Source organism: Gopherus flavomarginatus, chromosome 4 (genome assembly GCF_025201925.1).
Source record: "Gopherus flavomarginatus isolate rGopFla2 chromosome 4, rGopFla2.mat.asm, whole genome shotgun sequence".
Taxonomy (NCBI): domain Eukaryota; kingdom Metazoa; phylum Chordata; order Testudines; family Testudinidae; genus Gopherus; species Gopherus flavomarginatus.
The window spans coordinates 74,053,206-74,073,784 of record NC_066620.1 but is presented as its reverse complement, the minus strand read 5'-3'; the positions used below and the strand labels follow the sequence as shown (position 1 = coordinate 74,073,784).

Sequence of the window (20,579 nt, the reverse complement as noted above, 5' to 3'; positions counted from 1 at the left end):
AAGCTTTTAGAATACGCGAGTTTGGTGAGTAACATAAATATAGACGTGATGGCTTAATTTAAAACCCAAATAACCCAAAGTATTAATGCAGTTCCACAAAAAGATACATAAAGACATGTAGTGTTATCATATTCACAAACTCCTAGAGACCACTGAAAACAAATACAGGAGAAAGTAGTAAGTGGAGTACATTATGAGGGGAGGTGACAGTCCAGCTTGCATCATCTTGTCAACCCCCACGTACTCAACTATGGTCAAGAAAACACCATTTTTATTCACGTTTTCTCTCACACCACACATGTCTGGGACAATGTTTGATCAAGATTCAACCCCTGTCCATGTGTGGTATTCCAAGGAATCATAATTAAGGTTCTAGCTGCTTACACAAAATATTTTCATCAATACGCTTCCCAGTAGTCATGATACATCAATGCAGTTAGCTCCCTGGTTACACATACTTATAATCCCCCAAATCTACTACCTTAAACTTTTTATTCTTCTACTGGTTTACTTATTTATCACAAGTTATATATTGCTAAATCTTATGAATGTCAAGCATTCATGCTAACTCTCAGGCCAACAGGCCTCAAACCTATTGTGTAAAGCCTACTTTAAATATTAATATGTATATATTTTATGTTTCCCCACTGTCATAACAGCTTTAATGGTTTCCATTTTTACTATTTAAAGCATTTTAGTATTGCTTAGCACATAATGTATAGTTTAATCTTGCAAAACAAACTCCCCTAAGATCAGATCAGGGGGTCCCAGGTCCACACTCACGCCAATGCTGAAAAGTAGAACAGGCCCCAGTCCAGCAACGCACTCAAGCACTCCATGAATACTCCCAGGGTGAGGGAATGAGTTCTACCTGACCATGGAAACACTCATGTACTTAAATTTAACGACATGCCTAAGCGCTTTGCTGAATCAGGATCAACAATATTCACCTATAAGGCATGGTTACCGTGAGGTTAAATTAATTGTTTGTTAAGTGCATTGAGACCCTTAGATGGAAAGTACTTTATTAGGGAAGAAATTTATCATTATTTTATTTGCCAACAATGATGTGGTTTATGATTTCTTACACAAGATTCGGGAACTATATTGAAATGTTAATTAAAAAGAGTAACTATAAAACAGGTACTTTGACAAGAATTCTTACACTATGCCTGTTGAGAAAATATTAGCATATTAATAATATGGTTAATTTAATATAGAATTTTAGAATCCTTTATAAAAACTCTTTTTAAGGGCTATATACACTCATTTTAGATACGTAGCTTAGGCCTTGTCTACCCTGCCACTTTACAGCGCTGCAACTTTCTTGCTTAGCGGGGTGAAACCCACCCCCTGAGCACTGCAAGTTTTAGCACTGTAAAGTGGCAATGTAGAAAGTGCACCAGCTCTGGGTAGCTACTCCCCTCATGGGGGTGGGTTTTTTTTTTTACCAGTGCCGCGACTACACAGCCTGCTGCAGCAGCGCTTTAACGTTGCTAGTAAAGACATACCCTGAATCTTTCTCTCTCGGGCATACATCACTGTATTCTTTATGGCTGATTAAGGATAGAATAGGAACAGGAGAAAGCAAGATGATTTTCACTTGATAAAATGTTTGTAGTAAGCATAAAGCATTGACACTCCAGAGAGATCAATATCTTAGCTGATGCTCAGCATCACTCAAGATGTTTTCATGTCTCAAGATATTGTTTCATACATTCTGTAGCATCTAATATGAAAAGTCTAATATTCCAAACCTCCTGAGGCCAAATTCTGCCTGGTAAAGTGCATAATCACAAGCCAGAAAACCTGCAGTCAGCAGTTCGAGTGCAATGGAGAAATTAGCTGTCCCAACTGTAACTTAGGCTTGAGTAGCAGCCATTGTGCAGTGATCCGGGATAGAGAAGGATTCCTTTTCCCCATTGCCACAGTAATTGCCCTGTGCTCAGCTTTGACTGCTCAGTTTGTGTGCTTAATCATGAATATGGGACATTTGTTGTTGACGGCTATCTCTGTGCAGATTTGGAAGGTGCTAACTTTCTCAACCCTAAATTCTAAAAACTCTTTTGTTTGCTTGAAAAGAAAGTGTAACATTTGCAGAAATTGATGGGTAAATGCTCCACCCTGCAGGGAAAGTTTCCTACTAACTATTGGTGAATGGACAAATGTATCTGTCAAGCTCGGTCTCCTGATATTGCAGAAGACTAAATTTTACACTGCTGCAACACTGGGACTCGATGAGACGAGAGATGAAACATTTCAGGTAGCACATCCCTAAGAGAAAAATCAAATAAATCAACAGCTGAGATTGCTTTTCTAAGATGATCCTGACACCTTTTGCTATGACAATTTCAGTTACGTTTTTTAATACCAGCACGTCAGCTCAGATGAATACTTTTGGTTAATGACCCCAGCGAAAGGTCAGAATGGCCCACAATTTTATTTTGCATATACAATTTTGCTCCTACAATTAAATTGAGACATATTTAATTTCACCTGCAATTGCACCCATTTAGACACGTATACCCTGGCTGCACTTTTTAGGCATTTAAATAGTTTTAATTACACAAGCAACTAGATGTACCAACAATTTAGCATCCACATTAAATTGTATGTCTAAAATTATCCCTGTACTATCAAAGGTCTGATTCAATTCTGGCTAAAAATCAGGTCAAAAGATACATTCACATTATTCTATGCTTGAATTCACTAATGGCAGAGGTGAAAGTAAGCTGGTTCGGTCTGGTAATGGACCGGACTGGCTTCCCCAGGCCGGCAATTTTAAGGGCCCGGGGCTCCCTGCAGCAGTTGGAGCCCAAGGCTCTTTAAATCGCCACCCGAGCCCCGCTGCCGGAGCCCTGCCGCTGCTACCCCAGGACTCCGGCAGCGGGGCTCGGGAGGCGCTTTAAAGGGCCTGGGGATCCCTGCATGGGCTGGAGCCCCTGGCCCTTTAAATCCCCACAGGAGCCCTGCCGCCACTACCCAGGGGCTCAGGCAGCAGGGCTCGGGCAGTTATTTAAAGGGCCCAGGGATCCCCACTGCCGGAGCCCTGGGCCCTTTAAATCGCTGCCTGAGCCTAGCTGCTGGGGCCCTGGGGTAGCAATGACAGGGATCCCTGTGCGATTTAAAGGGCCCAGAGCTCTGCTGCAGTAGCAGTGGCCAGAGCCCTTTAAATCGCCCCAGGGCTCCCAGCCACCTCTGCAGCTGGTAGTTTGGAGGTGATTTAAAGGCCCCAGGGCTCCCTGTCACAGCCGGAGCCCCGCCTGTTCCAGTTGAGGCCACGCCTCTTCCAGTTGAGGCCACACCCCTGCTCAGAACTCCGGCATACCAGTAAATCCTTTAACTTACTTTCACCCCTAACTACCGGCATCTGAATAGCGAACTACGGAAAATCAGAGACAGCTTTTACAATGACTATGTGGTCTTCGATTTCCCTCAAGCCAAAGGAAGACTAAGAACCTAGTTCTACCACTCTAATTTACACTGAGTCGTACCTTATTAGATAAGTAATCCCACTGAAATCAAGTGACTTGTGAGTAAACACGAATTACTATGTGAGTAAACATGCCAGAACTGTGCCCAGTGTAAAACCAAAAACTTAGTGACTGCTCTTTGTGCTAATAAATCGGTTCCTCTGATTAGAAGAAAATCCTATGTTTTGGCAAATGGAGGTCAGTGTCTCTGGAAAATAATGGTACAAAACTGATCTGCTCTTAACCAGCCTAGGACATCTCTAAACAAACAACTTTTTTTGCAGGGCCAAAATGGAGCACTCAGAGATTCTGACCTATGTAGCTCTAGAGCTGTACCAAGATGCCAGAAAACAGCAAGGCATCCTGCCACAGTTCATGAGCCAAATTCATGGCCAGTGTAACTCCACTGAAATACAGGGAGTAAGTGCAAGGAGGAATACAGACCACTATGCCTATTGTTAGCTACAAAATCTCTGTTTCTCCTACGCAGCATTTCTTGGTCATTGGGATTGTCTTTAAATGCTTATAAGGCTGCCATTATGCCTTAGCATGATTTATTAATACAAGGCAGTCTCATTAAGTTTTGGCTTAACAATTGTCTTGAGTATTATAATTACTCATGGATTATATTAGGGTAGTGCTTAGAGGCTCTGATTAGGATGAAGGTCATGTTATGGTAAGTGCTGTATAAAGAGGTAGACAGTCCCTGCCATAATGAGATTATAGGCTAAGCACCCTAAAATGACATAATCATTGGTACAATTAAAATATTATTTGGTTTACAATTCAAATGAATGCAGAGTAAATTTTTCAAAAAGAAAAAAGAAAAAGAAAAAAATGTTCCACCCCAAATGAGGTGCAAAAGCTTACAAGGTGGGCACTATGGATTGTTAGTAAAAGCAAGGAAGATCCATTTGCCACTGACTGTCACTAAAAGGATACCTTCTTGTGACCTTGGGTCTCCCACTTCAGCTACAGCATCTTTGATTTCTTTCCAGGCTTGCTCTTCACCTGCCAGCATGTCAGCATCCTGTTTTGACAGAAACAAAAGCAAGAAACAAAAGCGCTTGATAAGAAAAACAAAGTTAATTCTGACTATGTAAGAACATGCCATAATGATGAGCAAAGGGTTATAAAACACTACACTGGCACAAAGAGTGTTGGGCCCATGTAGCAAAACATTCCCCTCCCCCCAAATAATATCTGAAATGAATAACGGAATTCACTCTTGGACTGTGTTTGTGACTCCTCTGTATTTGTTTTCCATGAATTTTCTAATGAATGAGATTGCTCACTGGAATGTTCAAGGATAATGAAAATGTTAAGGAATATTAGAAAATATCAAGGAATGTGAATTTTGAATTCATAAGCAGTGCGTATGCAGACCAAAAAGCTGATTCTAAGAATTATGATCATTTGATCAGGGAATAGAAGCAATAGGATGTCTCGCACATCTTGTATTTCCTATAAAAACAAATCAAACAGCTCAGATGTCAGCTACTAACAAAGAACTGCTCACTAACAGTCTACAGACCCACAAAACTATGTGTAGAAATGACTCGGCTAATAATTTTGAATAACTTCAATAAAACTGTAAGCTGAGCACAGATAGTTTTCAAGCAGAAAGAGCCTAACTTCATTCAATATTCAAATTACAAGCACGAGTCCAATGAATTACTTTGCTGCTCAGGTTATTTTTGGGGGTGAGGTGAGGGAGAAAATCAGTTATCCCCGTTCCTGCCGGTAAACCATATCAACAGTCACATTTTCACATCACTCTTTCATAATGCAGTGTATGGACGCACAATGCTTAATGGTGACAGTAAGGGACTGGACATGCGGAGACAACTCTGCCAGTGACTTATTGGGTAACTTTAGGCAAGTCACTTGGAGCCAAATTTTTTAAAGGTATTTAGATGTCTAAAAACACAGTTAGTGGCATTTTCAAAAGTGCTTTTAACCTAATTGTGCTTCAATTTCTCCACCTGTAAAACAGAGAGAATAATATCCACTTTTGCAAAGGCTTTGGTACCCTTCGGATGAAAGCTGTTACAGAAGTATAAATTATACTTATTTTCAAATAATCTCAAAAACAGCCCTCTGGGGAAAAGGTTTACAGGAAAGAAATTGGGTATAAGGAACTAGCCAAGCACTTTTGAGCCAATACACACTCCATGGGTACCACAAGAACACTGCTGTTGAGAAGTTTAAAATCCATGTCTCTCTTGCACTACATAAATAGAGAGAAATCAGAGAAGAAAATTAATTATTGTGAATTCAAAATAACAGAAAATATTTGCAGTGCACCTGTGTTAACTTTCTTGTTTAATTTTGCAGTTATGTCTTCCACTCTGTCCAACAAAACTGTTGGACTCTTGCATTGTCCAAGAGATGGTTAAATCAAAATTGGTCTCAGCTGTTTTATAATTTTGTAACATTCTGCATCAGAAAGATACGAAGAGGGCAGCCTTACCCTAACGCAATTTGCAAATGCAAAAACTAGTTCTCCGATTAAAAAAGGCCCACCTGGAAATCATTTTGTACATGTCTAAATCTGCCACCAGAAAGCAAAAGGGTCAGAGTTGGAAAAGAAGAGCTCATGTTGCTGTAGCCATGTTAGCATAGCTAATACTACAGACCTAACCTCGTAAAGTTTTGTACCAGACTCACACAGAATGACTCAAATTCAACCTTGATATAACTCTATTGAATTTTATGGCATTGCATTGCTTACAACAAAGCTGAACTTGGTCTGACAAACTGTTCGGAATATTGGGCCTGATGATGCTCTCTGAACGCCTTTGTAAATCCAGAGTTGCTCCACTGATTTTCACTGCTATAAATGAAAACAAAATTTGGCCTATAAAATTAAATAATACAAGACTGCAAAATTAAGGTGGGGGAGAGGGGGTTACATGAACAAAAAGGAGGAAATTCCCACAGCCACTGTAACTCAGCCACTTGCCCAAACACAGTAGTCACCTTGCTATATATATGCATTGTGTTAAAATCCAGGTGATACACCTACAACCAAGTATTCGGAGACACTGGAATAACAACCACTGGGCCAGATTTAGAGGTGAGAATAAAATGGTGTACAGTAAATTATAGGTCACTCCACAGATACAAGGCAGTGTTAGGTGGGTTAGTTTACATGTTGTGGGACTGATAGATGGTATAAGTTTAAAGCATATGTCAAGGCAGGATTTTAACTTGAACCTTCTTAGACCTATTGGGAGTTGCTTTTCCTGCCGCACGCTTGTCTTCCAGCATCTAACGACGCAAACTGCAGGGACATGGAATCAGATTTTCCCTAGTACTTACAGGTAGGTGGGACACAAGGATACAAAGAGTCTCCCCACCCTTTATGTCCCCTGCAAGACAATCACAGGCACTGTGTTTGGTGGAGCACAGAAACTGCACCCTGTGCACACATCACACTAGAGGGGACCCTGACCGCCTTCCCCAGGAGCCTGTGGGGTGGAGGGAGCTCTGGCCTTGATAAAGACTTCAAGATTAAAGTCACTACTTCAGTGCGAGATTTGCCTTTGTTTTCAGGATTAGACTGTTGAGGGTCTTGCTTGGGTAAAGATCTGGCCCGTTAAACATCCTTGATTCTTGGAAGAGGGTTCTTCCTATATTTTTGTTGCTAGTTCCAAATTTCAGGCAGGACAGATTTTTGTCTGTCCTTTTCTGTAGGACTTTGCCCAGGGGATGCTGGCTACTCCTTCAATAAAGGCAATCAATTGGAAGCAGCAAAATGACCAAGAGTGGTCACTGTGAAAATACTTCTGGCTTACAAGCTAATAAGCTTTTCCCAGTAAGTTGTTTCTGTCACTGACTTGGATTCTGCCCTGAAAATCTTAGCCATGTGATATGACTAAGACAGCTAAAAATACAAAGCTGCCTTAGAGTAGGAATTATGAAAATAATTGAAATGATTAATAGTTATGCCAAATTGTTTAATTTCATCTAAGAGCATGGCAGTAATAAGATCTAACTGTCCATGAAATAGCCCATTCAAAGTCACTCTTCAGAGCATGTTCCCAGCCAAACCTCCAGGTATGCAATTGCAGGAGTAAAGAGGAACATGTCTTTTCATCTGCTGAAATGGAGAACCCACCCTGTAGCAAAGTGAGCAGCCTTTGAACAACAATGAAAGTTTAGTGACACTAGTCTAATTATTTCCCCCACTGGCAATACTGGTGTTCAACACAAGGGTTTAGTCTTCAAAAGAACAAACTGATTTGCTTCTTCGGATCCAGTGTCATTCTGAAAAAATAATTAACTGCATCACAGGGATACACAATGAACTTCCAGCGGCTGAGGCCAGCACATTTACAGATTCAGGTTTCACATGTGGAGGTATGCTGATGAGGGAAGTGCAAGTGGATATGTTGGGTGGAATGATTCAGAGAGAAGGAGCACACTGAGAAGTGGCCCCTGCTGTTGCAGTACCTGCTGTTCCTACAATATGCTTGTTGCCAGATGCCAGCAGGAGAATAGGGTAACACAGACCTGGCAACACCACCTGTATGATTAGCCACACTCCCTTGGAGTCATGAAGTACCACTGGGCATGCTAGTTGAGCCCCTGATCCAGTAGTCAAGGGAACCTAAGATCTGTGTTGTATCTTACCCCTGAATGGCTATCTTGAGAAAGAAGATCCCTGCACCTTCCTCACTTCTCTATGCACAGAGGATGTCCCCGAATTTAGCCCTTAGCCTGTCTCCTGGATTGTGACTTTAAGATCTTCAGTAAAACCTCTGTCCTGCTGAAGGCACAAGAAAGGTCTGCATTTTTTCCCTCCCTTCATCCCTTCTTGTGGACAAGTCTGGCAGAGGTGTGCAGCTTTCTAACTGCAGTGTGCCTGAGGATTCATGGTCTCCACCAAGCAGATCTCTGGTACTCTGCATGGACTGCCTACCCTTTCAATAGCTTTCCAGTTCAAAATATGTTTTTTCCCAGAGGCTGACTTGGTTTTTGTAGTAAAAAGAGCCACAATCTAAATTCCTCCTAAATGGTCTTGAACAGTGGTAAAACCCTGATACTCCAATAGAGAGGATACTGTGTAATTTCAGACACCTTCCCCCCAACTCACTTTGGGTAATTAAAACTCAAAGATTCTTGTTCTTATCTACAAAAAAGGGCAGGATTTTACTCTTACAATCAATTTGGCAGTTCACACTGTTTACAGTGAGTATTGCACAGAGGAATGTGTAATACTATTATAAGCAGAATTTTTTTTTTTGTAAAGCTCTGGGTTTTTTTCCTTCCCTAGCTGAGGCAGATGTACAGTATCATAAGGGATTTGAGACCTCAGGACTAGCAAATCCCTTATGCATTTGTCTGAACATTATGAATCCTACATATTGTAAATCAGGACAGCATTATTTGTTGTTTTTCCTTTAGAATACGCTGTTTGTAAATCCAGTTATCTTCCTGAGCAACTGTGAAGCTTGAGGTTTTACGTGTGTAGATATTCATCATCAATTTAAATGTAAGGAACTTGTAAGTGGGTGTGCCCAGCTTGTTCACTGAAAATGCTCATGGAAATAGTCTGCTGCACAACAGGCATTATTAAAAGTCAACATTTGTCATAAGCTATCGTAGTCTCTCTCCAGTGCAGGGTTCTTTTAGCCACAATTGTTGAAATGGAGCTGTGACCACTGATAACAAGAACAAGGGGACAAAATGGAAGACATAGGGAGAAACATTTGATGATGATGATTTCTTTATACTGTGGTCAAACATAGAGGTCCTAGCACTATGTTACACACTATGCAAACATATAACAAAAAGAGATGGTATTAGGTATCGACAAGACACTACTCACTGTAGGTACGGGACATGCTCCTATTTTTTCCACAGGTCACAAGAGTCAACATCTGTCCTGTCATTTCTGGTACTTCTTGGTGCCTTAATTCCTGAAAGTGGTTTTCTCTCAACTAGAGAGAGGTGTTGTCCCTGGGTACAGGATAGATATTGTCTTCTCTGCTCTGATTGTCTCTTCCTCCCCTGTTGTCTTTGATCTCCCTCTCTTGTCTTCTTTCTCTCATCTTACTCTCCATCTCCTTCTTTTCACTCTCCTTTGCCACTCACTTTCTCTTTCTCACTCTTCGTCAAAGTGCTCCCTGGTCCATTCACTCCAAGCACTATCACTGTTATACGTGACGTGTAATGCTGTTAGCACACCTACTGACTAAATCAATTACTGTTTTCTACTAGAATCACATTTAAAGTTTTTGAGTGTTAAAACACAGCCCACATGGCTTGCTATGAGAAACACCAGTCACCTCTCCCCTGACCAAAGCAGCTTGATGCCAGTCAGTCAGGAACACTCAATCCTCTTGTCACATACACAAACACACCAGTCTCTCACCATCATTCTGCCGATCCACCCAATGCATCTGTCAAAATCTTCTCTCCCCAGGTGGCTGAGGGATTTTCCTTCCCTCTGCTCAGGCTACAGGACAAGAACGGGACTTGGATTTTCTGTCCCACAATGGGTGCCAGAAAGAAGTTCTTCCCCCGCCCTCACTTCCCTATGCCCCCAGACCAATGTGGAGAAGCAGGGCCAGGAATCTTTGCCACTGGAGACAGTCACCAGAATAGTCTCCCCTCTCACCTCCCTCACCTGTCCACAAAGGAGGAAAGTGGGTCCAGAATTATCCATCCAACAATTAAATTATTTTATTTCCTTTTCCTTTATCCCCTGCCACAAGATCACGGGTGGAGACAGGGGCTTCTTTGATAGCTGCAGGGTGCGACTGAGAGATTCATCCTACTTCTCCTACTCCTCTCATTTCCAAGCCACAGATTTGGACGGGTGGGGACTCCTGTTTCCACACCCTACTACATGGTGTGCTCCTTTTGTGCAATACCCAGCCCTGTATTGACAACAGCTAGTAAAGGTGCTCATGATTCCCCCATGAGCAAGAATGCCAGACTGCCCCAAGTGGAGCAGAGAACAAGGGTGACCACTGCTCTGAAATGAAACTGACAGGTATCTTCTATTCAAAATACAAGTAGGAAATATGGAGTCTCAAATACACTGTTGTCATTATAATGGCATAAGTCTATATGCTGTATGTCAAACAGAAGTTATGGGCTTAGTGCAGGAATTATTGGGGTTCATTCTTCAGTCTTTATTATGCAGAAAGTCAGACTCGATGATATCCGACCCTTCTGGACTTAGAATCTAGGAATGTATAATACTGATGACCGTAAGGCAGTTTTGATTAAGTGAGGCCTGTGAGATACCCTCCTTGAAATATGATCATGTATTTTTCTCATGTAGCCATTAAAAAAAATAAAAACTCTCTAAAAGGAAAGTTTTTTCAGAGTGCCACATTTTAATTCTTTAAAATCAGGATACCTCTATATCTGAACATTACACACAAAGGGCCAAGTACTGCTGTGATGCGCTCAGCTCCTACTGACTTCAGCATCTGACCATCTAAGATAAGGATATTACCCAAAGTGTTCAGATCTCTGGAAGACTGCTGAGTCCAAATCAAAAGACTTTTTGATTTTCAGTTGAAAAGTTACCTTGGGAGATCACACCCATTTCAATGAGGACAGGATGCTATTCTAAAACAGTCTTGTTACGTATTGCTCCCTTAAAGCATAAAATCATTAAATTTTCTGGGTACAAGATACCTGAAGGCCTCAGGAAATGGTGTATTTATGATTAACTCATTAGCAGCTTATTGTTCTGTACCTGTCTGCAAGTAGAATATATGAAGGGAAGATATTGTACAGTGTTATGCAGAGCTTTTATCAAGTTGATGGGAGAATGCAACATGGAAGTTGCAATATTATAAAGAACTAATCTTCATTCATGACATGAGAGCTTCAGGACAAACTGAATATAGGTATACACCTGATAAATGAGCACTCATAGCATTATCTGAACACATTATACAGGTGTACCTGGTCACAGACATGACAAGAGAACAGGCATGTTAAAGTGTTTTACGGCAATATCTGAAGGCATGTCTTGGTCCTCATGAAGGGTCTTTAGTCTTCTTAGCATCCACAAGGGCACCACTGGAGTTAATGGAGCAGCAGTAGCTTCATAGTTAAGGCAGAATCCACAATAGGAGTGGGGTGGGGTGGGGTGGCAATTAGTGCTGGAAGTGTACATGGCAGTGGGCAGGTAACTGAACCCATTAAATGTTTCTGACATTTCTTAATCATCTGTGCAATATTTGGGGGGGTTATATGGTGTTGAATTTTGTAAAGAAAGTGTAATATTGTATCTGGTTAGCTGAACTCCACACTGCAACCCAGTTTGACCTTATATTTAAATCTTAGCCTAAATAAATCCAGAGCCAAACACTCATCATCCACAGAGCATCTTTCATTACAAAGACACATGGTTCTCACAGACACCTTAAGATTTCACTTCTAAGAATTTACTTCAACAAAAAATAGCTATATACTGAACGTGCACCACACATAGCCCTGTGCTTCTGACAGGCTCATGTTCCAAGATTCATGTATGACACTCCCCACCCCTAAGATGTCAAAACCCTCTAGTTCCTCAACAGTGCAAAATAACTCAAATCTCCACAACTACCCAACCCTATTGTCTACTCCATGCTGTACAGGTTAGGGTAGGGTGACCAGATGTCCCAATATTATTGGGACAGTCCCGATTTTAGGGGACTTGTCCTGCGTCCCAATATAGGGGATCGTCCGACCACAGCTGCGGTGCTGCCGCTCACCGCTTCCTGGGGCAGCTCCCCCATGTATTGCTTCATGTAAAAAACACACAAGAATGTAAAACTAGAGACAAAAACTCAGAAATTAAAATTGAAATTTTTCTTTTTTCAGGATAAAAAAGATAGGTGGACAGATGCAGAGCAAGCAATATTCCATGTCTCTGACTGTTATTCAGTACATCTGATCACTGTGAGAAAGGCTAAATTAATTTTCCCAATTACAACTACTAAGACATGGCATTCATACAACACTTTACATTTTCAGAGTGCTGACACTAGTACGTGTTTGGAAGTACTGTACTGGTTAATGTTCTATATTGTGTAGATATAAAAATATTTAACAGTGTCTGATGTAACATTTAGAATGCATTCTGTTTACTTAGAAGCCTAAAAGGATGCAGCAATAACATTTCTGGGAGAAAAATTATTCAAAATTAGACTTGTATTTACAGAAAATTAAGATCAACGAGCAAATTTTCACAGGCCAATTTAATTCAACAGAATGCAATGGGAGCAGGTTAACTGTTTCAGTAACACTATAATATTGCAGAGATCAGAAACCATCATGTTAGCACTGCACACAATTGATGATTATACTGATTTTATGTTTAAACCTGCTGTTAAATCAGTCTCTAGGGCACAGAGGTATAAATCTTTTGCAGAAAGCAAATATAAATAAGCTCCAAAAATTCTTTTCATTAGCCCTAAACCGCAAAGTACAGTTGACTTTTGTTAATAGCATAAACACTCACAGATCAAGTATTAGTATTAAAATCTTTCTTCTTTGTGTGTGCACCGTGTAATTAAACACTAAAACAATAGCATTATGGAAAGGCACCCCCCTGTCATAAACAGATAGCTAAGGGTTAATGTCTCTTTCACCTGAAGCACCTGACCAGAGGACCAATCAGGAAACCGGATTTTTTCAACTTTGGGTGGAGGGAATTTTGTGTCTGAGTCTTTGTTTTCTGTCTGCCTGCTTTCTCTGAGCTTTGGAGAAGTAGTTTTACTTTCTAATCTTCTGTTTCTAAGTGTATGGACAAAGAGATCAGATAGTAAGTTATATGGTTTCTTTTCTTTGGTATTTGCATGAATATAAGTGCTGGAGTGCTTTGATTTGTATTCTTTTTGAATAAGGCTGTTTATTCAATATTCTTTTAAGCAATCGACCCTGTATTTTATCACCTTAATACAGAGAGACCATTTGTATGTATTTTTCCTTTCTTTTTTATATAAAGCTTTCTTTTAAGACCTGTTGAAGTTTTCTTTACTGGGAAATTTCAGGGAAATTGAGTCTGTACTCACCAGGGAATTGGTGGGAGGAAGACATCGGGGAGATCTGTGTGTTGGATTTGCTAGCCTGATTTTGCATTCCCTCTGGGGGAATAGGAAAGTGCTTTTGGTTTCCAGGACTGGGAACGGAGAGGGGGAGTCACTCTGTTTGGATTCACAGAGCTTGTGTCTGTGTATCTCTCCAGGAGCACCTGGAGGGGGGAAGGGAAAAAGGATTATTTCCCTTTGTTGTGAGACTCAAGGGATTTGGGTCTTGGGGTCCCCAGGGAAGGTTTTTCAGGGGGACCAGAGTGCCCCAAAACACTCTAAATTTTTGGGTGGTGGCAGCAAGTACCAGGTCCAAGCTGGTAACTAAGCTTGGAGGTTTTCATGCTAACCCCCATATTTTGGACGCTAAGGTCCAAATCTGGGACTAAGGTTATGACACCCCCACAACTAAACAACAGCATTTAAGGGTATTATGTTACCTAGTGAAGAAAGCAAGATAATATCTAAAGACATCTGTTAGCATTAAAGCAATATATAGTGCTGACACATGTAAACTTCACAATAGCATCCTATGTAGATCTGGAGAATCTTCAAATGAAAGATTCCAATTTAACACCTTCTGCAGTAATTCCACCATGTTCTAGTTATCTTGATTGCTTATCAACATATTCCTGATTTTTAATTATTTTTAAATGTGTCACTCACATTCTAGCCTTCCCTGAGAAGGCATGATCACACAGAGTTTTTATCCCAGTCATAGTCTTGGACCTATGTAGTTCAGTCATACAGAACTCATGTCAGTGGGAGCGGACTGTGCTCAGTACCTCTCAGGATCAGGCCCTATAGGTTCAGTCCTGTTCCCATTGAAGTCAACATAAATTTTGCTTTAGACTCCATGAGAAGTAATTCTAGGCTTAAGCCTATGGCACCATTCCCATTGTAAACTCCCTATTTCCAGGAGCTTAGACACAGCCTGTAAAATTTCAGTCCAAACTGCATATCAATATAGTGTTCACAAACTGGAGTAAAAATTGACGGACCCTATCTGTAGTGTAATAAATAGAGGTTAATTACTTATTAACTAATAAAATGAAAAATAAACGTCTCTACAGCTTAGCAAATGATAAGTGGTGTTTTATGCCGGACCCACCCAAAAAGACTTTGTGGCTTTGAGCATTTTAGCACAGTTTTCAACATCAGCCCAACAGGCCTATGGATATTTGGCCAACCTGGCATGATGCTGTTCAGACAAATCACTCTAGCACGGGTGGAGGGTGGGGGGGAGGGGTTGCCTAGAAACTGTGTGCTAGGTGTTATGGGCTGTCTCAGATATTAAATGCTAGTTGTTCCTTATCAACCAAACTAGGGATTATGGGACAACTATTTCCTTGCATTTAAGGCAGTGTTGTTACTGTGATATTCTAGGCACCTAAAAGTTAGGTGTTGCAATGCTTAGTATCGCAACACTTAAGTGCCTTTGTAGATCTGAGCTTAGATCCCAATTCATCAAAGTACTTGAGTATTCACTTTAAATTATGCACATGAATAAGCCCATCAGTATTCAGCAATGTGGTACCTTTAAGCACATGTGTAAGTTTCACTGAAGTTAACAGTATGGAGGCACATAATTAAGTACTCTGCTGAACAGAGAGGTGTGTTTGTTCATGTGCTTATAGTTAAGCATATGCTTAAGTGATTTGAAGAGTTGGGGACCTATGCACATTGCCAGGGCCAGCTCTACTGTTTTTGCCGCCCCAAGCAGTGCGCCGAATTGCCACTGCGGACAGCGGAGGCAGTCCATGTGCCGTTAGGGCGGCACACGTTTCCATGGCAGTGGCAATTCGGAGGCAGCAGAAGCTGCGCTGCCGCGGACAGCTGAACATAGAAGCTGCCGCCACCACGGAAACGTGCATGTCACCCAGCGGCACATGGACTGCCCCCGCCGTCCACAGGGGCAATTCAGCTTGCTGCTTGGGGCAGCAAAAACACACAGACTGCTGCCCGTTGCAGATTGCCGCCCCAAGCACCTGCTTAGAATGCTGGTGCCTGGAGCTGGCCCTGCATATTGCAGGACTGGATAGTTACTGAAAATATGCTGGCCTCAAGAGCTGAACCTCGAGCTATTTTGAACAACAATAATATCATAATGTGGTATGTGGGTTTTTCTCTGTCCTAAAAGCAGCATGATACAGTGGTTGCTATGGTATCTGTAGTATTTTTATCTGTAAGTGTTAAGTACAAGGTAAAGAAAAAAACCATTACACTGGTGCATATTGTTTTATGAATATATTGCGTTCGCCAAATACAGAGACTTTTGGCTTTACAAAGTGCATATGACACAGTCCCATAATTTGTTAATCTCTTCTGTATTCAAAAATATTTGACAAATCTCACAAGTGAAGAAATGTCTGTTTCTGAAGTGTTCACAAAGACTCCTACGTTGGTATTTGGCATTCATGATTAGAAACTGATCACCCAGGCTACCAGTGGGTCGAATACACATATTCAGTGTTGAACATATGTATTTGCCTGAATGATGCAGACCAGTTTCAAAGTTTTGGAAATTTATGACTACAAAAGGGTTTCAATCCAATTGGATCAAACCAAAGCCCTTGTATGTACAAAATATGTGCAGCTTTCCTCCCAATAGTTGTTCTGCTTTAGCGAGAACTTTGATACTTCACAGCCTGAAAATTATTTGGATGCAAACAAATAACAGGTCTAAGGTCTCTGGTGTCTCCAATAGAGGCAGTACAGTGAATTACAATTATGAATTACAATGAAGCACTTTTACTTCAGAGAATCATTACGTACTATCCTCAGTAATTAATACCAACTACAGTTGGTAGGTGTTCTAATGTTTAAATGAAGCTGCCAGAAACAGCCTGTAAGCAAATGAATACTTGAAACATCCTGTTTCCTGTACTTTCCAGTATACTATTATTCTGTCTCAATATTGATGACATTTTAGTCATTATTATGTAAAAGAGGAAAATGGCTGCGTCCTGGAGCGTGAAGAAGACATTCTCTAAAAATGTCATAATGCTATGGAAACCACAATAATGACCTTGACTATTTCTCAACGCCTGTATTTAATGTTTCAATAGCTGCGGTGCCGCTGGCTCCTGTTGACTACCATTATTACAATATACTGTGTGACTTAGCAATCAATGGAGATAGGGCAGAGTGATGCAAAGCAGCAGGGGAGATAAAGCTCAAATTTTAAAACTTGAGTGTTTAAAGTCAGACACCTCAATCCACATTTAAGCACCTAAGTAAGTGGCCTGCTTTTCAGAGGGGCTGAGTACCCATAGCTACAAGAGGACTTCCTTAAGAGGTCCCTCTGAAAATGAAGCCAAATTCAGTCCTATTGTACACAGGAGCATATCCACTGGAGTTGCCCTACGAGGGCAGAATTCGGCCCACAGGCTGTTTCTGTTCTAAAGCATGAAAAGCAGTTTGTGCCTGGCGCCGTAAAAACCCTACTGGATTCTAGGGATGGATTTACTTGCAGTTTGGTTTTAGGGATTGGGAGAAAACCATCCCTCGAAGATTAGGGATTGAGGCCCTGCTACTGCCCCTCTATGCCCTTCCATCATAAAAATGGCAGAGAAGCCATGGGGAGTTCCCCTAATGCAGGGGCAGCTCAGAGCTGGTGCACACAGTCCTATGCCTCCCACCCTAGGGACATACTAGAAGTTGTAGGGTGAATAGTTGGAGTGAAGGCAATTCTGGGCTGCAGAATCCTTTCAGTGCTGTTTCAACTTATATCAGGGGCCACACTGGCCCATAGAGCAGCCCAGAATTGGAGAAGGGAAAAGGTGGCTTAACACTACCTTCACGCCCCCCTCCCCAGTCTCTAGGCTACACCTTCTATGATGTACCTCCTTAGAAAACCTGACCTTAGACTTTGATAAGCTTGAACCTGTCAGGCTCCGCAACGGTGCATGCGGCACGCGCATACCTAACTTGGAATAGACATGAGCAAGCACTTGAAGAAGAACAGGAGTTGTCTGTACAACTGGCTTCATCCTGCCATGCACTGCTGGTCCAGTGTTTACCTGTTCCTGCCTTCTGATCCTGCCCTCCCAGTATTCTAGCTCAATCTGACTCTTAATAATTGTCTCGTGGCTCCCGCCCTCCACCCCTCCAGTTCGTTTGGCCCCTGTCCCTGGAAGCCGAGCCCATGCAGAGAGGAGGCTGCCATTGTCTCCCAGCCAGGCTCTCAGACTGAAGTGGCTCCCTGCCAGCTGCCAGGGAGAGTGGTCAAACATGCCGGAGGGAGGCGCAGGGAGAGAAGGACAGAGGTTCCTACCCCTGCAGGTAATGTGGGGTGGGAAGAGTGCAGCAGCCCCAGGCTGGGTGCTGGGCAGGGGGGGTTGTCATAAACAGATAGCTAAGGGCTAATGTCTCTTTCACCTGAAAAAAAGTAACCTGAAACACCTGACCAGAGGACCAATCAGGAAACCAGACTTTTTCAGGTCTGGGTGGAGAAAAGTTTGTGTGTGAGTCCTTTGTTATTGGTCTTCTGTCTGTCTCTCTCTCGGCTATGAGAGGATTTCTGTTTCCTGCTTTCTAATCTTCTATTTCCAAGTTGTAAGTACAAATATAGTAAGGCAGTAAGGTTTCTATTGTTTTCTTTTGTATTTACCTGGGTATAGTTGCTGGAATGTTTTGAATTGTATTCTTTTTGAATAAGGCTGTTTATTCATATTTCTTTTAAGCAACTGACCCTGTATTTGTCACCTTAATACAGAGAGACCATTTTTATGTATTTTTCTTTCTTTTTACATAAAGCTTTCTTTTTAAGACCTGTTGGAGTTTTTCTTTAGTGGGGAACTCCAGGGAATTGAGTCTGTGCTCACCAGGGAATTGGTGGGAGGAAGAAGTCAGGGGGAAATCTGTGTGTGTTAGATTTACTAGCCTGACTTTGCATTCCCTCTGGGTGAAGGGGGAAGAGAGATTAGCTCTCGGTACTTCTGTTTTCCAAGGCTGGAAACGGGGAGGGTGGAATCCCTCTGTTTAGATTCACGGAGCTTGCTTCTGTGCATCTCTCCAGGAACACCTGGAGGGGGGAAGGGAAAAGGTTTATTTCTCTTTGTTGTTAGACTCAAGGGATTTGGGTCTTGGGGTCCCCAGGGAAGGTTTGGGGGGACCAGAGTGCCCCAAAACACTCTAATTTTTTGGGTGGTGGCAGCTTTACCAGGTCCAAGCTTGTAACTAAGCTTGGAGGTTTTCATGCTAACCCCCATATGTTGGAGGTTAAGGTCCAAATCTGGGACTAGGTTATGATAGGGTTCACTGGGCAGAGGACACACATGGGCGTTCCCGTGTCTTCCCCTCTAGATTGTGCCCCCCCCAGCATAAGGAGGCATGAGTTGTCTATGATCCTTACTCTTGGTCCCTGCCCACCAGTTTGGCTCTTGATTCTGTTCTCCTGGCATTACAACCTGGACTGATTGCTGGTAATTTGCTCCTGGACCCTCAGCCCACGCCCAACACTAGCCCCTACGCCAAGCCACCCATGCTCTGGCCCTGACCCAACCACACACCAGAACCCTCTTTATTTCCCCACTCAACTGCAATTTAAATAAGCCCCAGGGCAGGGAGGACAGGGTAAACAAGGGAAGCCAGCTGGAAATAGAGAAGGTCAAACTTTATGTCCAAAATGCTGACGTCTGCGAAGGCATCAAACCTATCACCCAAGGCTCAGTTTGAGTGTGTGCAAGTTTTAATGTGAAAGATCTCTATTTGTGACAAGGATGCAAGCACTTTTCAGTGAAGACTGTTGCAGGGTCATGTTTTGAGTGTTTTATTCAGATTTAATCAACTAAATTCATATATGGTACATGAACTGATTACCAATGTTCACAGTCAAGACTACCATCTTGTAGGTAAAACCATGAGGTAAAACCATGAGATAAAATGCAGTGGTACATTCAATGATACATTGTGAGCTAGAATACAACATATGTACTGTATGGTTCGCAATGGCCAATCATGATATGTTTTCCATTTCTTTCACTTTGGCCTGGTATTTTATTGCCAATGTGATTAAGAAATTCTGTTAAAGGAAGAAATGATCATCCCAGATCTGTAAAACAATCGTCTCCCACCAATCCACACAGCAACTGGAGCAGAATATTTTGTTGTGATATCATTTAAATTGTGTTTCCAATTAATATCCTAAAACCGAGCAATGCACCAACAATGTATTTCTCTGTATTCTGATGACCTTTGAGTAACTGACACCTATCTTAAAAAGTCTTATGTGTCTATCAAAACATTTACATAGTTAGATGGATGTGTTTTGTCCCTCTGAATAGCACCGTAACTCTACTCCTGTTTTGATTTTTCTTTAGAGCTTATCATATTCACTTTGCACTCTGTACATGGCTCCCCATGTTAATTAAATACAATATAATGTTCTAGTTCAGCAGCTCAGCCTTATTAGTATTTTTTCTCTATATACTTTTAGTAACTATGGATTCCAGCTATCACACTAGTGGCAGTAGATGGAATCACATTAACAATTTGCACAGCTCAGAGGAGTTCCTTACTTGTCCTGGGATGCCTCTTCCTCGTGTAATATTTTTCATCAGAAAAGCTTGGAGAATGAAAGCATAGCTACTTGATATGGACACAGAGGGATGGGAAACTTGCATACTGCCCCTTGCTTCTTAGCTATGGTTAAAACAAAGCACCACTCCTGATGTCTTCCTAAGCAACATGATGTAGCAATACATTTTTCTTAATGATTTTGTAAGATAAATTTTGGGCAGGGTGTTATGAGACCCTGCTATGATACCATTAACACACCCCAAACTCAAATCAATGCAGCCACTGTTCTTAGTGAAACAACAGCTTCATAACCCAATCCACTGAGCAATCTTGTGGAAAATAACAGGAGATCCTGCAATGGGTCAGCAAATTACACATTCCACCTATGTAACTCACATGGCTGGAGTTAATTTAGCCTCTGCGTGCCTGCTGCTCTTTAAAAACAAAAAGTTCCCACTTATGGCTAAAAATAATTCTTGTAAGTGAATAATTTATAGCTATAGCTTTAGTTACTGCTTTGTTTTGATATTAATTA

At 41.6% G+C, this 20,579-nt stretch overlaps 1 protein-coding gene across 4 annotated transcripts in view; it reads right to left on the bottom strand.

Moving 5' to 3' along the window:
* SMYD3 (SET and MYND domain containing 3) overlaps positions 1-20,579 on the bottom strand; it is a 690,401-nt gene that overhangs the window by 67,212 nt on the left and 602,610 nt on the right. For all 4 annotated transcript variants that reach the window (XM_050950435.1, XM_050950434.1, XM_050950437.1 and 1 more), the window contains one exon: positions 4,416-4,503. In XM_050950435.1, the coding sequence (XP_050806392.1) occupies positions 4,416-4,503 (88 nt within the window). The remainder of the gene's footprint in view (positions 1-4,415; positions 4,504-20,579) is intronic.